The sequence below is a fragment of the Chlorocebus sabaeus genome, chromosome 14 (genome assembly GCF_047675955.1).
Source record: "Chlorocebus sabaeus isolate Y175 chromosome 14, mChlSab1.0.hap1, whole genome shotgun sequence".
Classification (NCBI taxonomy): domain Eukaryota; kingdom Metazoa; phylum Chordata; class Mammalia; order Primates; family Cercopithecidae; genus Chlorocebus; species Chlorocebus sabaeus.
The window spans coordinates 73,924,587-73,946,685 of NC_132917.1; the positions used below are offsets into that span (position 1 = coordinate 73,924,587).

General features: G+C 46.0%; 1 protein-coding gene across 3 annotated transcripts in view; it reads left to right on the forward strand.

Moving 5' to 3' along the window:
• TET3 (tet methylcytosine dioxygenase 3) overlaps positions 1-10,807 on the forward strand; it is a 122,712-nt gene extending 111,905 nt beyond the window's left edge. For all 3 annotated transcript variants that reach the window (XM_038007127.2, XM_073023086.1, XM_007970194.3), the window contains 2 exons: positions 4,638-4,974; positions 5,753-10,807. In XM_038007127.2, the coding sequence (XP_037863055.1) occupies positions 4,638-4,974; positions 5,753-7,536 (2,121 nt within the window). In that variant the 3' untranslated portion in view covers positions 7,537-10,807. The remainder of the gene's footprint in view (positions 1-4,637; positions 4,975-5,752) is intronic.
• Positions 10,808-22,099: the final 11,292 nt, after the last annotated feature.

A 22,099-nucleotide genomic window follows, 5' to 3' on the forward strand; every position in this document is an offset into this window, starting at 1 on the left:
GAGGAGGCTGGGGCCGCCATCCAGTCCGGAGGGGACACAGCTTGGGCAGGAGTCGGGGGAGGTGTTAATGGGACAGATTTTGGATGATGTGGAAGGGACTGCCAAGAGGATTTGCAGACGGGCTGGATTGTTACGTGAGCGGGACTTAAGGAGCACTCCAAGGCTTTTTGCTTGAGCATCGAGGTGAGTGTTGGTAACATGGACCGAGATGTAGAGTAACAGGGGAAGGCTGAATTTAGGAGTAAGAAAACAAGAGTCCTGTTTCAAGATGCCTGCTAGATGTGCAGGTGGAGATGTGGAGTAGGCAGGGGGCAAGGAGGGTCTGGAGAGCACATGGTTTATAGTTAGAGCTGTGAGGCTGACGCCATCACCAGGGGAGTGAGTGCAGATGGAGAAGAGAGGAGGTTTGGACTTGGGTAGGGGCTTCCTTGAAGGGATGATGCTGGCTGTCTGCTCTGCCTTTTAGTCAGGTTCTGGGCAGACAGGGCTTCCAGGGGCTGAGGATGAGGCAAAGGCACCAGCACATTCCCCTGGAAAGAGGGCTCCCAGATTCCGGGTGTAGCTCATTCCCGCTGGGGATGGATAGACCCACCTTGGGATTTCATTTCTCCACTTGCTTTCTATCCCTGCATCCAAGACTGAGAAGCAAGAAGGGACAGCTCCTGCTGGCACGCTGTTGTGAGGATCTCTAGGTGAAACACACACAGAAAGGGCATGCCCACAGTGTTAGAGAGGCGAAGGAGCTGGGGGACCCTGGAAAGTGGGCGAGAGCAAGAGCACTATGAGGTGATCTGGATCCCAGAGCTTCTAGAGTTTGGGGTGGAGAAAAGGAGTATTTTCTTCCAAAATGAAAAGTATTGTTTTTTCCTAAACAATTCTTTTTAAAATTTAAATAATGTTAAAAAGGTTGCCTGAAATCTCAGAGATAACCAGTTAGCAGTTTGATGACCATCCATTCAGACACCCTAATGTGTATGTGTGCATGTATGACTTTATGAAGTTTTACCCAAACTGGGTCACATTATATATACTTGCTGTTCTGTGACCTGCTTTTCTTAAGCTTTCTGTGTCAACGGACTTCATTTTCTGAGGCTGTATGTATGGCTCTGCCATCATTTATTTAACCAGTCCCCTATCAATGGACAGTAAGTGCTTTCAGACGTTTCCCTTCTGTAAACCACAGGGAGAGGCCATTCTTCTCACATGTTTGTGCAGTGGCGCAGTAACCTCCTTGAGATTGCATTGATGTTTACTTTTACAGGCTTGGGGCGCTAATTCTCCTGCTTACTTGGCAACACTGGATTTTGTCAGTCTCTTTCATCCTTGCCTGCTGCCTGAGTGGGAAACATACGATCTTATTTTAATTTGTGTTTATTTTATTACTAGAGAGGTTGAACATTCTTTTCGTATTTTTTCTTACACATTTGAAATTCATCTTTGTGACTATCCTATTTGTGTACTTTACTTATTTTTTTAATCAGGCTACCCTTACCTTTTGATATTTTCAAAGTATCTCTTGTAGGAAATACAGCTTCTGCCACATCTCATCCTTTGGATTTTTCCTTTGGTCTGTTGTTTATAGCATTAGTCTGACAAACTGGTAGGAAGCAGGTCTGGCCAATCCAACAGAAAGTATACAGGAGGCTGGTCAGAGCAGAGGAAGTCGAAGACCCACATTAGTCTGGGAAGAAACAAGCTGGGTAGGGCATGACACCAAACTCACTTAGAATGCCTCTAAGTTAAAGGGTTAATAAAGTTAGTGCCATAAAAATATAAAGTTTCTGTTCAGTGTAATAAAGTACCATAATAACAATTGCAAGGCCAATGCAAACTGGATACCTTGAGTTATCCTTGAGTTAAGATAAGCAGGTCAGGCCGGGTCCAGTGGCTCACACCTGTAATCCCAGCACTTTGGGAGGCCGAGGTGGGTGGATCACCTGAGGTCAGGAGTTTGTGACCAGCCTGGTCAACATAGTGAAATCCCATCTCTACTAGAAATACAAAAAATTAGCTGGGCATGGTGGCAGGCTCCTGTAATCCCAGCTACTTGGGAGGCTGAGACAGGAGAATCACTTGAACCCGGGAGGCAGATGTTGCAGTGAGCCAAAATCGTGCCATTGAACTCCAGCCTGTGCAACAAGAGCAAAACAAGAGCAAAACTCTGTCTCAAAAAAAAAAAAAAAAAAAGAAAAGCAGGTCAGACTGGGCACGGTGGCTCACACCTGTAATGCCAGCACTTTGGGAGGCTGAAGTGGGAGGCTCACTTGAGCCCAGGAGTTTGAGACCAGCCTGAGGAATATAGGCAAAACCTCTTCTCTATAAAAAGTTCCAAAAATTTGCTGGGCGTGGTTGTGCATGCCTGTAGTCCCAGCTACTGGGGAGGCTGAGATGGGAGGATCACTTGAGCCCAGGAGGTTGAGACTGCAGTGAGCCATGATCAAACCACTGCACTGCAGCCTGGGCAATAGAGTAAGACCTTATCTCAAAAAGAAAAAAGAATAAGAAGAAAAAGAAAAGCAGATCACAGAATAGCATGTATATGTAATGTGATCCCATTTGTAGTTTTATATAGCCGTACATGCACACATACACACATACATACATTCAGATGTCTGGGTGGTCATCTAAACACTAACAGTGGCTAATAATTCACAGAGCTCCAACTGCTACAATATTTGCAACAAGTGATAAAGAAATGATAACCTTAATATACAAAGATGACTTCATGATTTAAAAAATGACTAGTCATATATAGTAGTGGGCAAAAGTCATAAAACTCACAAAAGAAGGAAGACAGTGAGAGAATTGTGTTAAAATGGGCCAAGGATTTATTTTAATCAGATATGATAAGACATGCAAACCTGGATAATTTTCAGGAAAGAAGTTTATACTCAGATCCTAGAAACAGAAGGCAGGTCATGCTCCAGGGCCACTCGGGGGAGCACTGGGCCAGTCAGGAGACAGAAGAGGAAGGGTGGGAGCATGGCCCAGAGTCTTTAGTAGGATTTTGCAGGAAAGAATGGGTGATGCAGGGTAGCTACACTGGGGAAGTTTAGGATTGGACAGTTTGAATACTTTGCAGGCTCTGAGCTATAGGGTGGTTCCTCATGGCCCTCTCTCTATAAGGCCAGGGAAATACTGGCTTGGTGTGTAAGTTTGATAAAGGAGATGGCTGGGGGTGTGAGCTCTGGATTTGCTGGTTCATATAGCAAAGGCACACTTGCAGGGAGCCATTTGCTATCTCTGGGAGTTAAGTAGCCCTGGGAGGGGCAGCCTCTCTGGGATCAAGACCTCAAATGCCAGAGCATCAAGAATATAGAAAATAAGAAAATACAGTCAGCACAAGAGTAGAGAGTAAACTTGAATAAAAAGGCAAATCTTGTGAGAAATGTACACCAACAATGAGATCGATTTTAACAGTGAGCAAAAAGTTTTTAAAGAAATTAGTGGGAAAAATATAGGAAAGTTGAAACACATTCTGCTGGTATGAGTGAAAAACCGAATCATTTTTGAGGGTAGTCTGGCAATATGTGGCAGTTCTACTTGACATTCATTCTAAGCAATTAAGAATCTTACAAAATTTAGCTAAAAGGGTATTTCAAAAGGTATTGTTTATGGTATAAAAAATCGGAAACAAGTTAAAATATTTGATAATGAGATTAACACATTGATACAGTAGAATAATATCACACAACTCTTTAATCATATTAGGGGAGAATATTTAATGCACAGGAACATATTTATGCTATGTTAAGAAAAAAATGAAGCTATTGTATGACCATAGGCATAGTATCCCCTTTAATTACCAAAAAGTAATTGTGTACTTGTGTATGTCCACAATTAGATGACCGTGGTATTTAAAGTGATTACTTCTGGGATGGGAGATTTTATTTCCTTTTTGCTTGCCTAAATTTCCTACAATCAGCACATAGAGTTTGTAATAAAAGGAAACTTTTTCTTTTTTTTTGAGACAGAGTTTTGCTCTTGCTCTTGTTGCCCAGGTTGGAGTGTAGTGGCGTGATCTCAGCTCACTGCAGCCTCCACCTCCCGGGTTCAAGCAATTCTCCTTTCTCAGCCTCCTGAGTAGCTGGGATTACAGGCGCCCGCCACCATGCCCAGCTAATTTTTGTATTTTTGGTAGAGACAGGGTTTCACCATATTGGTCAGGCTGGTTCGAACTCCTGACCTCAGGTGATCCGCCCGCCTTGGCCTCCCAAAAGGAAATGTATTTTAAGAGCAAAAGGAGACTGAGTGTTTAGAACCAGGAAGATAATGGTGGCCGGTCTGAGCTTCACTGGGCAACGTGGTGCTGTGGCGTCAGTGCTATGCCAGAGGGCAGAGCAAGCCTCCGGGTCCTGGCCAGGCCCCCTGTCAGGTATCTCATCTCCTCTCAGCCTTCTTAGGATCATAGGAGATAATGTGCATTGAAAGTTGATGAGTGGACTGTAAATGCTGGTAATACTGTTGCCCCGTGAACCAAGATCAGTGTGCTTTCCAGAAACTCTCACAAGTAGTAGTGGCTGGTATTGGGATTGTGTGGGGAAAGACGAGGTCACGTGTTTTGGGTGCTCAGACCCCTCTCTCCCAGCACTTGGTCCCCCAACCCCATGTCCTCTCTCCCCTACTGCTTGGGGCAGGTCTGCACCCTGACCAAGGAAGACAATCGCTGCGTGGGCAAGATTCCCGAGGATGAGCAGTTGCACGTTCTCCCCCTGTACAAGATGGCCAGCACGGATGAGTTTGGGAGCGAGGAGAACCAGAATGCAAAGGTTGGCAGCGGAGCCATCCAGGTGCTCACCGCCTTCCCCCGCGAGGTCCGACGCCTGCCCGAGCCTGCCAAGTCCTGCCGCCAGCGGCAGCTGGAAGCCAGAAAGGCAGCGGCCGAGAAGAAGAAGATTCAGAAGGAGAAGCTGAGCACTCCGGAGAAGATCAAGCAGGAGGCCCTGGAGCTGGCGGGCGTTACGTCGGACCCAGGTGTGGCGGGGGGAGGGTGCCTGCTGGGAGTCACATTGGTGCTGTCCTCATGGGGGCCCTCGCTCTTCCACGCACCCTCCTGCATCACACTGGAACTGGGGGCTCTGCTTATTTGTCAGTCAGAAAGGTATCTGCAGCAGCCACAGGACAGCCAGCCTGATAGGAGGCCATGGGGACACAAGTACAGCAGGACTGGTTATCTGCATGGAACTGAGCTTGGTAGAAGGGGAGCACTGGGTTTCTCCTTTAGTTTGCATCCCCTGAAGAATCAGAGGCCCCACTCTGTGCTCTAGTTTGCTCCCCTCTGAGATAGGTGAGTAGCAGACTTCAGGGCACGTGGGTGTGTGCCAGGGCAGCAGGGCTTATGGGCAGAGGCAGTTGCTGGCAGGCATCTGAGTTCTCATTCTCTTCGCCCTGGTCCCTGCAGTGATCCTGACCGGGCTGGGCAGAGAGTGGGTGGTGGTGGTTTAGTGCAAATTCTAGAGTTCTCTAGGGTGAGGAGAGGAGTCGGTGGGGTACTGTGGACCCTGCATGAGCTGCTTCTCACCAGGGATTGCCTCCTCCCACCCCCAGTGGGGATGGGGCTGGGCCTGTGCTGAGCGAGGCCCAGGAAGCACGTCCTGGTCTGGGCTGGACATGCCTTAGCACCTCACCTGCCTGTCCCAAAAGAGGAAACATCCCTGGGAAAAAGGGAGGGTCCATCCCCAGTTCCCTACCAGGGCCTCTCCAGGGTGTGGTGTTGTCTGCCCCTCTGCCATCTTGCTTTCTGTTTCCCCAGGCCTGTCTCTGAAGGGTGGATTGTCCCAGCAAGGCCTGAAGCCCTCCCTCAAGGTGGAGCCGCAGAACCACTTCAGCTCCTTCAAGTACAGCAGCAACGCAGTGGTGGAGAGCTACTCGGTGCTGGGCAACTGCCGGCCCTCTGACCCTTACAGCATGAACAGCGTGTACTCCTACCACTCCTACTATGCACAGCCCAGCCTGACCTCCGTCAATGGCTTCCACTCCAAGTACGCTCTCCCGTCTTTTGGCTACTATGGCTTTCCATCCAGCAACCCTGTCTTCCCCTCTCAGTTCCTGGGTCCTGGTGCCTGGGGGCACAGTGGCAGCAGTGGCAGTTTTGAGAAGAAGCCAGACCTCCATGCTCTGCACAACAGCCTGAGCCCGGCCTACGGTGGTGCTGAGTTTGCCGAGCTGCCCAGCCAGGCTGTTCCCACAGACGCCCACCACCCCACTCCTCACCACCAGCAGCCTGCGTACCCAGGCCCCAAGGAGTATCTACTTCCCAAGGCCCCCCCAATCCACTCAGTGTCCAGGGACCCCTCCCCCTTTGCCCAGAGCTCCAACTGCTACAACAGATCCATCAAGCAAGAGCCAGTAGACCCGCTGACCCAGGCCGAGCCTGTGCCCAGAGACGCTGGCAAGATGGGCAAGACACCTCTGCCTGAGGTGTCTCAGAATGGAGGACCCAGTCACCTTTGGGGACAGTACTCAGGAGGCCCAAGCATGTCCCCCAAGAGGACTAACAGTGTGGGTGGAAGCTGGGGTGTGTTCTCGTCTGGGGAGAGTCCTGCCATCATCCCCGACAAGCTCAGTTCCTTTGGGGCCAGCTGCCTGGCCCCTTCCCACTTCACAGATGGGCAGTGGGGGCTGTTCCCCGGCGAGGGGCAGCAGGCGGCTTCCCACTCTGGAGGACGGCTGCGAGGCAAACCGTGGAGCCCCTGCAAGTTTGGGAACAGCACCTCCACCTTGACTGGGCCTGGCCTGACTGAGAAGCCGTGGGGGCTGGGGGCAGGGGATTTCAACTCGGCCCTGAAAGGTGGTCCTGGGTTCCAAGACAAGCTGTGGAACCCCATGAAAGGAGAGGAGGGCAGGATTCCAGCCGCAGGGGCCAGCCAGCTGGACAAGGCCTGGCAGTCCTTTGGTCTGCCCCTGGGATCCAGCGAGAAGCTGTTTGGGGCCCTGAAGTCGGAGGAGAAGCTGTGGGACCCTTTCAGCCTGGAGGAGGGGCCGGCCGAGGAGCCCCCCAGCAAGGGAGCAGTGAAGGAGGAGAAGGGTGGTGGTGGTGCGGAGGAAGAAGAGGAGGAGCTGTGGTCGGACAGTGAACACAACTTCCTGGACGAGAACATCGGCGGTGTGGCCGTGGCCCCAGCCCATGGCTCCATCCTCATCGAGTGTGCCCGGCGGGAGCTGCATGCCACTACACCGCTTAAGAAGCCCAACCGCTGCCACCCCACCCGCATCTCGCTGGTCTTCTACCAGCACAAGAACCTCAACCAGCCCAACCACGGGCTGGCCCTCTGGGAAGCCAAGATGAAGCAGCTGGCGGAGAGGGCACGGGCACGGCAGGAGGAGGCCGCCCGGCTGGGCCTGGGCCAGCAGGAGGCCAAGCTCTACGGGAAGAAGCGCAAGTGGGGGGGCGCCATGGTTGCTGAGCCCCAGCAGAAGGAGAAGAAGGGGGTTGTCCCCACCCGGCAGGCACTGGCTGTGCCCACAGACTCGGCGGTCACCGTGTCCTCCTATGCCTACACGAAGGTCACTGGCCCCTACAGCCGCTGGATCTAGGTGCCAGGGAGCCAGCGTACCTCAGCGTCGGGCCCGGCCCGAGCTGTCTCTGTGGTGCTTTTGCCCTCATACCTGGGGGCGGGTTGGGGGTGCAGAAGTCTTTTTATCTCTATATACATATATAGATGCGCATATCATATATATGTATTTATGGTCCAAACCTCAGAACTGACCCGCCCCTCCCTTACCCCCACTTCCCCAGCACTTTGAAGAAGAAACTACGGCTGTCGGGTGATTTTTCCGTGATCTTAATATTTATATCTCCAAGTTGTTCCCCCCCCCTTGTTTGGGGGGCTTTTATTTTCTCTTTGTTTTTAAAACTCTATCCTTGTATATCACAATAATGGAAAGAAAGTTTATAGTGTCCTTTCACAAAGGAGTAGTTTTAAATTCCATTTAAAATGTGTATTTATTGGATTTTTTAAAAGCGACAATAGTAATGGTAAAGGATGGGCAGGAAAGGCCAGTAGTGCTCCCCCACCCAGTCTCGCTGGGTCCGGCGAGCCAAGCCCCTCGGGCACTGGCAAGGTCCTCACCATCTGCCCCTCGAGAGCCAATCGAGGACGGTAGCCACCCAGTTCATCCCTCCCGACACACACCCTTTCCCTTTGGGGAAGGGAGCCTCAGGACAGCCTCTGTCCTCTCTGATAGGATGGGAGAGTCTGCAGAAAACCATCTGGGGTCCCTTTTCCAGTCCCCAGCTTGGAGTCGAGGGGCAGATGGACCCCAGGCCAGCCCTGCGAGATGCTGGCATAGCTTTCCCCAGAAACCAGGTTGGAAGTAGATGGCTTCAAGCTTGCTAGTCTCCACACTGAATCCTCTGTCCGTTATTTATGGAGTCACACGATGTTATGGTTCACTAGGCAGCACCTCACGCTGGAGCTGGAGTGCGAGGTTCTTAGGGGCTGCGCCCACCACGTTGCCAAGCCAATGCATGCTGAGCTGAAGGAATTTGTCTTAGTGGCAGGTTTTTTTTAAAAAATGCCCCCAAAGTCTATGCTGATATCGAAAAAGGGCTACTGTATCTTTAAAAACAGGAAGTTGAACCCAAGCTGTGAAAAGCCAGTGGTGCTCTGTGCATGGTGCTGTGCGGAGCCTGGTGCTGTAGTGTTGTGCTGGGACTTTCTTGACTCTTGGGCAGGTCACATCCTACAGGAGCTCAGCAGACCAGTGTAACAACAGTTAATGCATCTATCCTGATCCCTGAATTTCCACATTGGACAATGGTGCATGCCTCACACCTGAGCCTGCTTCTTCCATGCTATCATCGGGTTCGGGGGCCTACACTTAACAATTTTAAAGTGCAAGAGTCAAACATTTTCAACAGGTTGCTATGATTTTCCTCCCTAATTGGTGCCATTTCTCCATTTGATCATTTTCTTTTTTCCTTTCTTCCCCTCTTCATCCACCTTAACAGACCTGTTCTGAAATTCTGGTGCATTCATTCGGTTCTTTGAAATGAGAATGTGGTGCTTAATTTTTGTGACGTTGTTGAGAGAGGTTGGGCCTGATGGGAGCAACACTCACGGTCACCACGTCAAACTTTGTTGGAGTGTTGGTTTTTCTTGTGATGTTAGCAGAAATGATCTCATGCTACCCGTGTGGATGTGTGTGTGGTGAATGGGGGGCTTCATCAGGACACACAGAGGGGAATGTGGCCACACGGTGGATGACCACCAAGCCCTGAGATGAACAGGTGTTTACTGAGCAGTTGTATTCAGATATGGGTCTTCATGAATCATGTTTAACAATCAGATGACCGCTATAGGCAAGTTCCTGAGCTTCCGGGTGCCTTGAGTAAGAGCTGAGAACCGGCCTGCTGGGTGTTTACTGTATCTGTTTGGAGGCACTGGCGGAGGGTCGTTGTAAGATGTCCTGAGCATTTATGTGGTCTGGTTTTAACTGTAAATAGTGAAAGATTTTTTAAGCACTTTTGCCTAGATTTAAACAGCAACTTGAAAAAAAAAGTATGTTTTAACATGTAATTGTGGGAGAAATTGTAAATAGTAGCTGAATATTTAACGTGCTTTGTCTATCCTCCACTTTTACCATATTCTGTAAAGTTGCATTTATTTTACAGGACAAAAAATGAAATATTATTGCTTTTGAAATAAATACCCAAGAGCTTATCAGGACTTAGAATTATTCAGAACTCAGATTTATAGGAAAACCTCTGACCTTCAGTTTGACAAGCTAAAGGAAGCAGAGTCTTTAATGAGCATGCTAATTTTCTAGTTTTGAGGAAAAATTGGGTCCTTTAAATGCTATTTTGCTTATCGCATCAGTACTTTTATGCAGGTCTCATTTGACTCCGTGCTTAGGTAGATGCGGGGGTGCCTTGAAAACTTCATTTTAAATGATCTTAAGCAAGAAATACAATATTTTACGAAACATTTGGAGAATGTGACCGTCTGTATGACCCGTGGAAGCCCCAGGTTGGCTGTTGGTTTGGAAGGTCCCGAGTGTAACCCAGGTGATTCTGATACTTGGCATGTGTGAATCTTCCTGATGTATGTTAAATAAACTCTTCCCCTCATCACCCTTTGGTAGGAAAGCCATTAGATGAAAGGAGAAACCAATACAAGCTAAAAGCATGCGACGTCTGTCCCCCAGCCCAAACAGCCTTGGTTCATCAGTTTCTACAGTAGGAAATAGGCTGCTGAGAGGTGAGTCAAGAGGCAGTCTCCATTGGATGTCCCCACTCCCCTCAGAATGGCGTTTCCAGAGTTAGGCGGTGCAGTTGCCGTGCTCAAGCCCATGCTGATTTGTACACTACATGTCTAACCTACCTCAAATCTCAGTCATTAAAATTAGCATGCTTTAGACATATATTTAAAAAGTAACTATGCACAGCTCTTTATCCCCCCCTTGCTGCTGAAGGTTTCTTAAAGAGAAAAATCAAATTTTTATTTTTTACTGGCACTATCATTTTTTAAGTCCTAAAGATGATTAACAGACATTTTTATCATGAGAAGAAAAATAAAGCCATTGCAACTAAAGAACCTAACAGCATGACCAAGTTCGAAGAGTCATATTATAGCAACGGAAACCGATGGCGTCTTAGTCATCTCCCCAGTGTGCCCTGTCCACGGACACCATCCATGTGCAGTGCAAACATTTGGTTCCTTTTTCTGCTCTGTTTTGTTTTCCCTGCCTGTTGCGTGCAAGGGAAGTGCTTGTAAAGTTCTGTGCTACGAGATTTTTAAAATAAAAATCGCTTCGCAGCAGGTTCTCACAAAATAACTGGTGCTAGCTCAAGAAATCTCATCATCTGACCATCAGAAATCTTGACTAAAGGCGTTGCATGGATTTGGGGGTTTTTTGGTTTTTGGTTTTGGGTCTGGTTTTTAGCAGGGCCAATGTTTCCCACGCCCCGGCTTCATGGGTACTGCTTTGCCTTCTCACCCAGGTGACGATGGTGTGCGTGGAAAGAGATGATACCCCACCACCCCCTCTTGGTCCTTCCACCAGCCTCTTTTGGAAACAGTAGTTTGGAGAGCAAGGGATTTTTAAAGCGCTAAAGGAAAGAAGTAGCAGAGCTTAACTGCTTTGTACCACACAGCAGTAGATGTGCAAGGATGGTTGACAATGAGTCGATGATAGCCTAATTTCATTGAGAGAAACCCAGCCAGACTTGCTTCTAGAGGTTTAATCACCATGAGATCTCAAACCAAGGCAAAGCTGGTGGAAAACTATGATATCCCTGACGTGCCTCAACCAGTATCTCTTTCCTTTTGTTACTGAAGTGTGTTTTGTGGACTAGGAAGCATTTTTATGAATTGAAATAGTCTAAATAAAATGGTGCTATGGTGTTTTAATGTGACTGTCCCTGATCCTGTCTTGCTGAGGTGCTATCAACGTTCTGAAACCACAACCAACCAAAAACAAGGTGGGCTCCAGTCTCTTGGCTTTTTTTTCCCCTCCCCTCTTTTGGTGCTGTCTTAGACCCGTTTACCGTGCTATAATCTGCTCTGAGCAGTGTTGTGTTGTGTTGTATTATTCTTCCCTTGGTGGCCAAACAAAGCAAGTCGAGAAGGCAGCTCTCTCCCTTTCTGTGATCGGGAGTAGGCCTGCCTGGCTTGGCAGGTGCTTTGGTTCCACACCTGTCTTCTCAGGCTTGATGTGAAAGAAAGGGCAAAGGGTTTTTTTAGTTTGTTTTTGTTTTTGAGGAAGGGGAGTTGGGTACTCCTGCCTCTCCTAGCATGATAGGCATTCTCATAGCCAGGGACACAGATTTTCTCCTGCAGCCCAGGGTGCTAAGCAGACATCTCTGGGAGTCCCAAGGGCACACCAAGAGAGACCAGATGGATCTCCTTCCTCCCCTGGCACTGGCCAGGACCATGGTGGGCAGGGGCTTCATTCTCTGACCCAGCGTTGCTTCTGCCTCTCATTGGTAACTCCTTATGTTCAGACTAAAGGAAGGAGCTTTCTTTGCTCACTCGATGCCACTGAGGCTGCTTTTTAGTTGGTGCTAACCTAAATTTCTTCTTGGGTCCACAGAAGTTGATGTTTTAAAAACTCAACAGGAAGCTCCATTTTGTGTCATCCACTGTCAAAATAATTTTTTTAAATACCTCAAAAACAGGACATCATGACAACTTCAGTAAAGTAGATTCCATGAGGGTCTGATACCTGCAGGTTGTCCGTCTGATGACGTACTTGACCTTGAAAAATCTGGGGTCATTTTTTTTTCATTCTTCGGCAGTTAAGATAGCGGAACGCCGAAAGGAAGGAGCGTAGTTGGCTGTATTTCATGTTTAAGTTTTGCTTTTGAATAAAATGTGAATTTCCTATGCCCATCTCATTGAGCTTTCTCAGTCATTGTTGCTGTCATTTGAAATGACTCCCTCAAAACCTAGTTTTATTAGCCAGCTGCCTCTGCTGTAGTATATGGTCAACTTCAACATACCCTGGACCAAAACTTTTGAGGTGCATACCCCCAGCATGAGTTATACAGTCCCACATCCAGGTGCACGGAGTGCAAGTGCACTCCGCGAGTGCGGGGGGAGGGGCGGCCCCCTCTGGTGCTCCCAGCCCTTCCTCCTGCAGAGCTGCGGGCAAGAGCAGAGCAATAGGATTCTCCCCTGAGCAGAGACCGCAGCACAGAAATGCAAGGTCTAAAGTTGCTTTTTGCCTAAGAATCAGCGAGTGATTTGGCCTACTTCCTCATTGGCTTCTATTCTGATATCAGGGATGCTTTTTGTAGTGGTATTGTTTGCTCCCTCTTCGCGTTTTGACTACCCGTCATTCAGGGGTAACTCATCACTCTTCACACGGGGATTTAAATTAAGAAACTAATTGGCTCATTTGAACATTCCAAATTTTCTTGGTTTCAATACCCTTTTTTTTCTTTTGAGGGGAAAAGAGGGGAGAAAAACAGGAGTGATGTCATTTCTTTTTCATGTATTCCAATTAAAGAAACAAGGGCAGGTCGTATAATGGCATATTAATACATTAGACTTAATCTAGAACCCCTGTAGCTTTTTGATGTGTTTTATTTCTTATCTCTTTGAATTCCTGTTTGGTTACTTGGCTTCCAATGGAGGTGAACTTAACAACCATACTTGAATATTCCGTCTTGACTTTGTAAACTGTGGCTACTTGAAATGAAGTTTATCTGGGGTTGATGGATGAATGGTAGATTTTTGCAATGTCTCAAGGCAATAGGATGTGTATTAAACTGTAGATATTCTTAGTACAGTAAATTTATGCTGATAATTTTATTTTGTATAATTTTTACCTTTTTGTTAATATTTTTTCCTTCCACTTTATTGGTTTGCCTCCTGAGCTACCCCTCCTTTACCCTCCCTTCTCCCTCAGTGTTTCAGTAAATTTAATTTAGGGTGCCTAGAAATTGCAAGTATGTATCCTTTTTGATTTGTATTTTATTATAATTTACACAAACAGCTGGGTTTGTGAACTGTATTACTCCTGGTATCTTTAAAATATTGTGGGTGTTTTAATAAATTTTATATTTATTTTTTGCACTCAAATTCAGTGTGGGTTCTTTTTTTCCCCTCCTTGAACCAGGACCGGAATGTGTTGTCAGGTACCCTGTAACCTCACCCTCCCACCATATGTTGTAGATGCACAAATGAAGCCCTCAAAAATAGCAGTGGCGGAACCTGACCTTGTCCATTCTGCCACCTGGATAAAGGAATGTTCAAAGGCTATCAGCTGTGAAAACGGGATCTAAAGGGGGAAAGTGGAGATGGCCTTTTTCTCATCTATGTTGCTCTTTTTGTTTTCTTTCCCTTTTATGTTTTTTGTCGTTTTTTGTTTGTTTTCTTTCCACTGGGAGATACTCCCCTCCTACTAAAATTAACTTCTGATGTTAGGTTTGCTAAAGGATCACCAAATGCTGCTTGGTTGGGATGGCTTGAACAGCAAGTCTAGTAGGGAATGGCTAATACGGAACCGGAGATTCTGCTGACCAGAGGCAGAGGTTTCCCGTAAGATCCCATGCCTGGAGCTACCTTCTTTAATTCAGATTGCCAATTCTGGAGGTGGCTGTTCTTGAAAAGGGAATAGGAATTGAGGAAGGAGAAGAGAGAATAGTGAATCTGCTCACTCTTCCTCCTTCCTTCTGCGTGAAACATCTGACTGAAGTTGATCCAGTGTCTTTGAGGGACAACCAGCCCAGCTGTTGATAAGGACTTCGGCAATATCCCAACATCCCAAGTCACTCTAGACGGGAAAGTTCATCTCTGAGGGCATCTGAGTGAAAACACCATGATCATAATGAGTGCCAGGTGATTGGCTTGGAGGTTTTTATCTCCCTTTTACTTTGCTTGCAAAGGAACCCACTGGAAATGCCTTGGCACACCCGGCTATCCAGGGATCCTCAAACATGTTTATATGTTTTACAAAAGTGGGGTCACACTGTGTTTTGTAACCTGCTTTCCCTCCTTGAGTTGGAAGAGACCTAGGTCTGTCCCCTTCCTGAGCGCCCGTCATGATGGTGCCATCTGCAGAGCCTGAAGGGAGGGCCAGGACATTCCTCCTTCCGCTGGGACTGGTTTCACTATTGGTTAGCTATAAATATGCTGCCATCTCTTCTTACACAATTTCCATGTTAAATATAGAAAATTAGAAGACAGAAGTTCTTAAAAGTTATCTGAAATCCCACCACAAGAGAACCACATATTGGTTGCAAACATTTTCTGAGTGTGTAAATGCGACCCATATGTATTTTTTCAAATGGAATACAATAATACAATGTTGTAATCTTTTTGCACTTAATCTTTATCAGTACGCAGAACAGCATCTTTTTAAATAGTTGCCTAGCAATTTTTTTAGTACGAATGTAGAAGCATTTAATCATCAAACTCTTTAACATCCCAACTTGTTGCAATCATTAATTGAACTAATCTAAATGTACCTCCATGTAAATCCCACTCAGTCTATTTCTTTCTATGCTAAGAAGCATTGCAGTAAATTCCCCTCTGCCACATGACTACATTCTGAATTCCATGAACCTTCTTGTAACAGGTCCAGGCCGCGTCCACCACTACTCCCCACTGCGCCCCCGTCTGTTCACACCTAGAGCATCATTATTCATATTGGGATCTCTAGAAATGAGCAATTTGTTCCAGATGGGATCCGGCTCATGCAAGCCAAGCACAAAGACACCAAGGAGCCCCACGATCTGGACATGCTATTTTTATAAATGCACACCAAGGTTTATTAGTTTTTTAAGCAGCTGAGTTTTACTGAGAGCTTGTGGCTTGGAAAGAACATGGCTCCCTCACTTCCCAATTGTGTGATTTGATGAGCCATTTCATCTTCCTGTGTCATTTTGTCAATAAAACAGGCTGATGATACCTCATAAGGTTGATATAAGGATAAAACAATTGCTACATAAGTGAAAGTGCCAGGCATTCGGGACACAGCAGTAATAAGAGCTATCATTATTATTCTTGACATATGCAAAGCTTTAGGTCACTAAGGAGTCCAAGACTAGTCTTGGACCACATAGTGTCCTCTTTTGTGAACTTCTGCCAAATCAGGTCCACTAACTCCAGTCTTCATGCAATTCATGCAATTTTTTTTTTTAATGCTTCACACAGCAGTTGAAGTGTAGCCATCTTAAATGAACTGTTTAACCCACTCTTCCTGCCTATTTTGAATCTTAATTTTGTCAAAGTATTAGTTTACCCAACCCAGCTACACAACTTAGTCAGCAACTTTGTTGTATGTTCTCATGCTCTTGAAAGCTTCTTAAGCTTGGAGAACTCTTAGTCATCTTTGTCTCCCATTGCACTCTGAAAATAATAGGCATTCAACATCCCATGTCCATGGAATGGTGCATCCATACATACATCATGTCCATGCAGGGGGACATGAAGCCCTAAAGACACGTTCAACACACATAATCCAGTGCATGTTCTTGTCAGAGCCATGAAGACAACACAGAAGACGTGAAAGACAAAGCTTTGTTAAATTCTAGATACCCCCAGCGTCTCATCCCCACTCCAGAGGTCTTAGCAGAGATCTGCTTTCCTCTACTGAGAAGCCCAATCCCAGGTCCACAGAACCTGCCAAATTTCCCTCGCTACACTTCAAACCATCTTCCTGTATGTTTGTTCTCTTTACCACACACACACCCCTGCTGCTCGGTACTCCCGACTCTCACTCTCCATGTACACCCTGTGCTGCTCCTGTGGAACGTGCTTCATCCATTAACCCTTTCCTGTGGCTTCTCCCCATCACGTGCTCTCAGGTTCACCCCAGCCTGACCCTGCTCTGCCTCATACACCTTTCCCACTCCTTCCTGTCACCAGCACATATCTGCAGGTGTAGACAACCTCCTAGCTTCAAGGTCCATACCACTCACTTACCTGTACCTTTATTTCTCCAGAAACAGTCAGCTTCTAGGCCAGGGATCCTTGTCCTCACTGACCTCTGTGAAGCCTTAGAAGCCCTCTGCTCCCAGACTGCATAGCCAGGAACATTCCATTGTCCCAGGACCCCGCCCCTTTTCATGAGCCCCTTTGTGACCTCCTGTCCTTTAAACACAAATGCCCCCAAAAGAATTCACCCAGTCTTCTCCACAGACTATCAGCTTTCCTTCAAAGGACTTGTTCAGCCACCAGGCCTCAACTATGACCCTAATGCCAATGATTTCCAAAGCCATGTCTAGCCCTGACCTCCCTCATGAGTTTGGGCTGCTGGATAGCTCTGGGTGGCTCTTTGGTAAGGCCAAAGTCTTAACTAAAACTGACCTCTCAACTCTCCACCAAATTTCCCATTTTTCTCCCAGTCATATCCTGACACCTGCCAAGTCTAGATTCTACATCCTCAGCATTCTCAATTCTGCTTCTCTTTGCTACTTTTATTAGCAACCCACATTGTACAGTCGTACAGGCTGTGCACTGCACAACTCTGGGGAACACTATTCATACAGACTATCATGTGTAAGCCTTAATTACAGATAAGGACTCCTTCCTGCTATGGACAGAGGCATATTGGATGAGGACCACAGTATAGCCCTCTAAAGCTGGGGACCCAGGGCAGAGGCCTCTCATGTCTTGGTCTAAATATGAGACTCTTCAGAAAGGTTGAATGGCTTGCTCAAGACCATCCAGCTAGGAAATGGCAGAGCCCAAAATCAACCCAGGTTGTATTTGGTGCCAAAGTCTGTGCCCTATCCAAATATACCCCCATTTCTTCTGTACCTTAAGACCCACAAATCCAAGGGACATTGTCCTCACTGGTGGGAATCTACCTACAAGTAAAGCTTAGGGCATGACCTAAGTCTGTGGGTCTGTGGGCACAAGAGGCACAGGTGCAACAAAGTGGCTCTACAGGAAGACTTTAGGCTCTTTAGAGCATCTTCAACATGTATTGTTATTTGAAAGACTTGAATTCTAGCCCCCATTTGATTGCCCTGCCCAGCTTACCAAAGCCAATCTCCTTACTCAGATAATCTTTCTAAAAACCAAATCAGATGATACTATTTCCCTGTAATACTCCTCAATACTCCCCGTTTGATACAGCTCTCAGGATAAGACATAACATTTTAACTTTGTCCCAGGGCCCCACAGGACTTGGCCCCAGTTTGCATCTTTAGTACTACTGCAGGCCACTTGGTGTCTTTTATCTGATTATGTCCTTGGTGCACCTCCCCATGTGGCCTCTCAAATATGAAGGGCCTTCTGATGGTAATGCCAGTAATACCACCAATAACCCACTCCTTTATTTACTTATTTACTTGCTTTTAAAGTATCTGTAAGAAACTAACTCCTTTTGAAATCCATTAAAACATTTACATAAGGCCAGGTGCGGTGGGCTCACGCCTGTAATCCCAGCACGTTGGAAGGCCAAGGCGGGTGGATCATGAGGTCAGGAGATTGATACCATCCTGCCTAACACGGTGAAACCCCATCTCTACTAAAAATACAAAAAAAAAATTAGCCGGGCATGGTGGTGGGCACCTGTAGTCCCAGCAACTCGGGAGGCTGAGGCAGGAGAATGGCATGAACCCAGGAGGCGGAGGTTGCATGAGCTGAGATCGCGCCACTGCACTCCAGCCTGGGTGACGGAGCGAGACTCCATCTCAAAAAAAAAAAAAAAAAATTTACATAAACTATAAAACTACTCCCAATAAAGAAAATTATCAGTAAGAGCCAAGACATCAGCAAAATTATACTCAAGGAAGTAAAAAATAAATAGGAGGCCGGGCGCGGTGGCTCAAGCCTGTAATCCCAGCACTTTGGGAGGCCGAGGTGGGTGGATCACGAGGTCAGGAGATCGAGACCATCCTGGCTAACACGGTGAAACCCCATCTCTACTAAAAATACAAAAAAATTAGCCGGGCGTGGTGGCAGGCGCCTGTAGTCCCAGCTACTCGGGAGGCTGAGGCAGAATGGCGTGAATCCAGGAGGCGGAGCTTGCAGTGAGCTGAGATAGTGCCACTGCACTCCAGCCTGGGCGACAGAGCAAGACTCCGCCTCAAAAAATAAATAAATAAATAAATAAATAAATAAACAGGAAACCATGTTAACCAAGTTATCTAAAGCCATATAAAACCTTTTACTACATAAAAAACAATATGCATATCTAAGGGTATGAAATTTTAAAAAATTATATGAAAAAACAAATATTAAGAACTCAAAGACTAGCAATGAGTGCTTTGCAAGAAATACAAGAGATTAGACAGTGACTACAATCTACTTTCAAAAAGATTAAAAATACCCACAGCAGGCTGGGCGCAGTGGCTCACACCTATAATTCCAGCACTTTGGGAGGCTGAGGCGGGTGGATCATGAGGTCAGAAGTTCAAGACCAGCCTGGCCAACATGGTGAAACCCCCATCTCTACTAAAAATACAAAAATTAGCTAGGCGTGGTGGCATGTTCCTTTAATCCCAGCTACTCGGGAGGCTGAGGCAGAATTGCTTGAACCAGGACCCAAGAGGCAGAGGTTGCAGTGACTGCAAATCACGCCACTGCACTCCAGCCTGGGCTACAGAGCGAGACTCTATCTCAAAAAAAAAAAAAAAGTTACCCATAGCTAACATCTTACTGAATGGGGAAAAGCTGAAAGCTTTCCTCTAAGAGCTGGAACAAGACAAGAATGTCTACTCTCATTACTCTTATTCAACATAGTACTAGAAGTCCTACACAGAGCAATTAGGCAAGAACTTGAAATAAAAGGCATCCAAATGGAAAAGGAGGAAGTCAAATTGTCCCTGTTTGTAGATAACAGGATCATATATATAGAAAAACTTACTCTACCACAGAACTCTTAAAACTGATCAATTCAGTAAAATTGCAGGATAAAAAAATTAACATATAAAAATCAGTAGTATTTCCATACATGTACAACAAATTTAGCTGAAAAAGAAATCAAGAAGACAATCCCATTTACAGTAGCTGTCAAAAAATAAAATAAAATAAAATAATAAATAAAATACCTAGGAATAAATTTAACCAAGGAGGTAAAAGATGTCTACAAGGAAAACTACGAAACACTGATGAAAGATATTGAAGAGGATACAAATGGAAAGACATCCCATGCTCACGGATTTGCAAAAATTCATATTATTAACATAACAATACTACCCAAAGCAAGCTACAGATTTAATGCAATCCCTATCAAAATACAAATGACATTCTTCACAGAAATAGAAAAAAAAATCCCAAAATTTGTATGAAACCAGAAAAGACCCCAAATAGCCAAAGCAATCCTGAGCAAAAAGAACAAATCTGGAGGTATCACACTATCAGGCCTCAAAATATACTACAAAGTTGTAATAACCAAAACAGCATGGTACTGGCATAAAAACAGACACAAAGACTAATGGAACAGAATAGAGAACCCAGAAACTAATCCACATACTTACAGCCAACTGATTGTTGGTAAAGGTGCCAAGAATACTCATTGGGGAAATGACCATCTTTTGAACAAATGTTGCTGGCTTATAAGTGGGAGCTAAGTTATGAGGACAGAAAGGCATAAAAGTGATATAATGGACCTTGAGGACTCAGGGGGAGAGCTGGAAGGAGGGTAAGGGATAAAATACTACCTACTGGGTACAGTGTACACAGCTTGGGTGATGGGTGCACTAAAATCTCAGAAATCACAACTAAAGAACTTATCCATGTAACCAAAAACCACCTGTATGCCAAAAATTATTGAAATAATGTGAATACACTTAGTGCCATTGAATTGTACACTTAAAATATTAAATTTTATGTTCTGTATATTTTACCATGATAAAATTAAATATCTTAAAACCTTTTTTTTTTTTTTTTTTTTTTTTTTTTGAGATGGAGTCTCGCTCTGTCGCCCAGGCTGGAGTGCAGTGGCCGGATCTCAGCTCACTGCAAGCTCCGCCTCCCAGGTTTACGCCATTCTCTTGCCTCAGCCTCCCGAGTAGCTGGGACTACAGGCGCCCGCCAACTCACCCGGCTAGTGTTTTGTATTTTTTAGTAGAGACGGGGTTTCACTGTGTTAGCCAGGATGGTCTTGATCTCCTGACCTCGTGATCCACCCGCCTCGGCCTCCCAAAGTGCTGGGATTACAGGCTTGAGCCACCACGCCCAGCCAAATCTCTTAAAACTTAAAACAAAAAAACAGACTAGGCATGGCAGCTCACGCCTGTAATCCCAGCACTTTGGGAGGCCGAGGCAGGTAGATCACTTAAGGTCAGGAGTTCAAGACCAGCCTGGCCAATATGGTGAAACCCCATTTCCACTGAAAATACAAAAAACTGGCCAGGTGTGGTGGCAGGCGCCTGTAATCCCAACTACTCAGGAGGCTGAGGCAGGAAAATTGCTTGAACCCAGGAGGTGGAGATTGCAGTGAGCCAAGATCGAAAAAAAAAATGACACTGGGAAAACTGGATATCTATAGGCAAAGAATAAAACTAGAACCCCATTTCTCACCCTATACAAAAAATCAACTCAAAATGGACCAAAGACCTAAATGTAAGACCCCAAACAATAAAACTACTAGAAGAAAACACAGGGGAAATGCTTCAGGACACTGGTCTAGGAAAATATTTTATGAATAAGACCTCAAAAGCACAGGCGATAAAAAGCAAAACTACACAAATGAGATTATATCATACTAAAAGCTTCTGCACAGTAAAGTTGAAACAATCAGCAAAGTAAAAAGGCAATCTACAGAATGGGAGAAAGGATCTGCAAACTGCTCATTCAATAGGGAACTAATATGCAGAATATACAAGGAACTCAAATATCTCAATAGCAAAAAAACGAAGCAACGCTATTTAAAAATGGAAAAATGATTATCCTAAGTGAAGTTACTCAGGAACAGGAAACCAAATACTACATGTTCTCACTTATAAGCAGGAGCTAAGCCATGGGATAAAAAGGAATATAGAGGGATATAACGGACATTAGAGACCAAGAAGAGGGGAGGATGGGAGAGGATGAGGAATGAAAAATTACCTGTTGGGGACAAGGTAGACTATCTGGGTGAACAGGTACACCAGAAGCCCAGACTTCACCACTGTATGATTCATCCATGTAACCAAAAACCACTGTACCCCTAAAACTGTTGAAATATTAAAAATTTTGTTAATTTGGATAGAGTTAAAAAAAGAGACGCCTAGTTGAGAGACAATTTTAATGGCCAGGCACGGTGGCTCAAGCCTGTAATCCCAGCACTTTGGGAGGCCGAGACGGGCGGATCACGAGGTCAGGAGATCAAGACCATCCTGGCTAATACGGTGAAACCCCGTCTCTACTAAAAAATACAAAAAACTAGCCGGGCGAGGTGGCGGGCGCCTGTAGTCCCAGCTACTCGGGAGGCTGAGGCAGGAGAATGGCGTAAACCCAGGAGGCGGAGCTTGCAGTGAACCGAGATCCAGCCACTGCACTCCAGCCTGGGCGACAGAGCGAGACTCCATCTCAAAAAAAAAAAAAAAAAAAAAATTAATGTTGAAGATGATTCAATGGAATATGCTAAAGGTGCAATTGCTTCTATAAATTAAAAAATAAATAGGCCGGGCGCGGTGGCTCAAGCCTGTAATCCCAGCACTTTGGGAGGCCGAGACGGGTGGATCACGAGGTCAGGAGATCGAGACCATCCT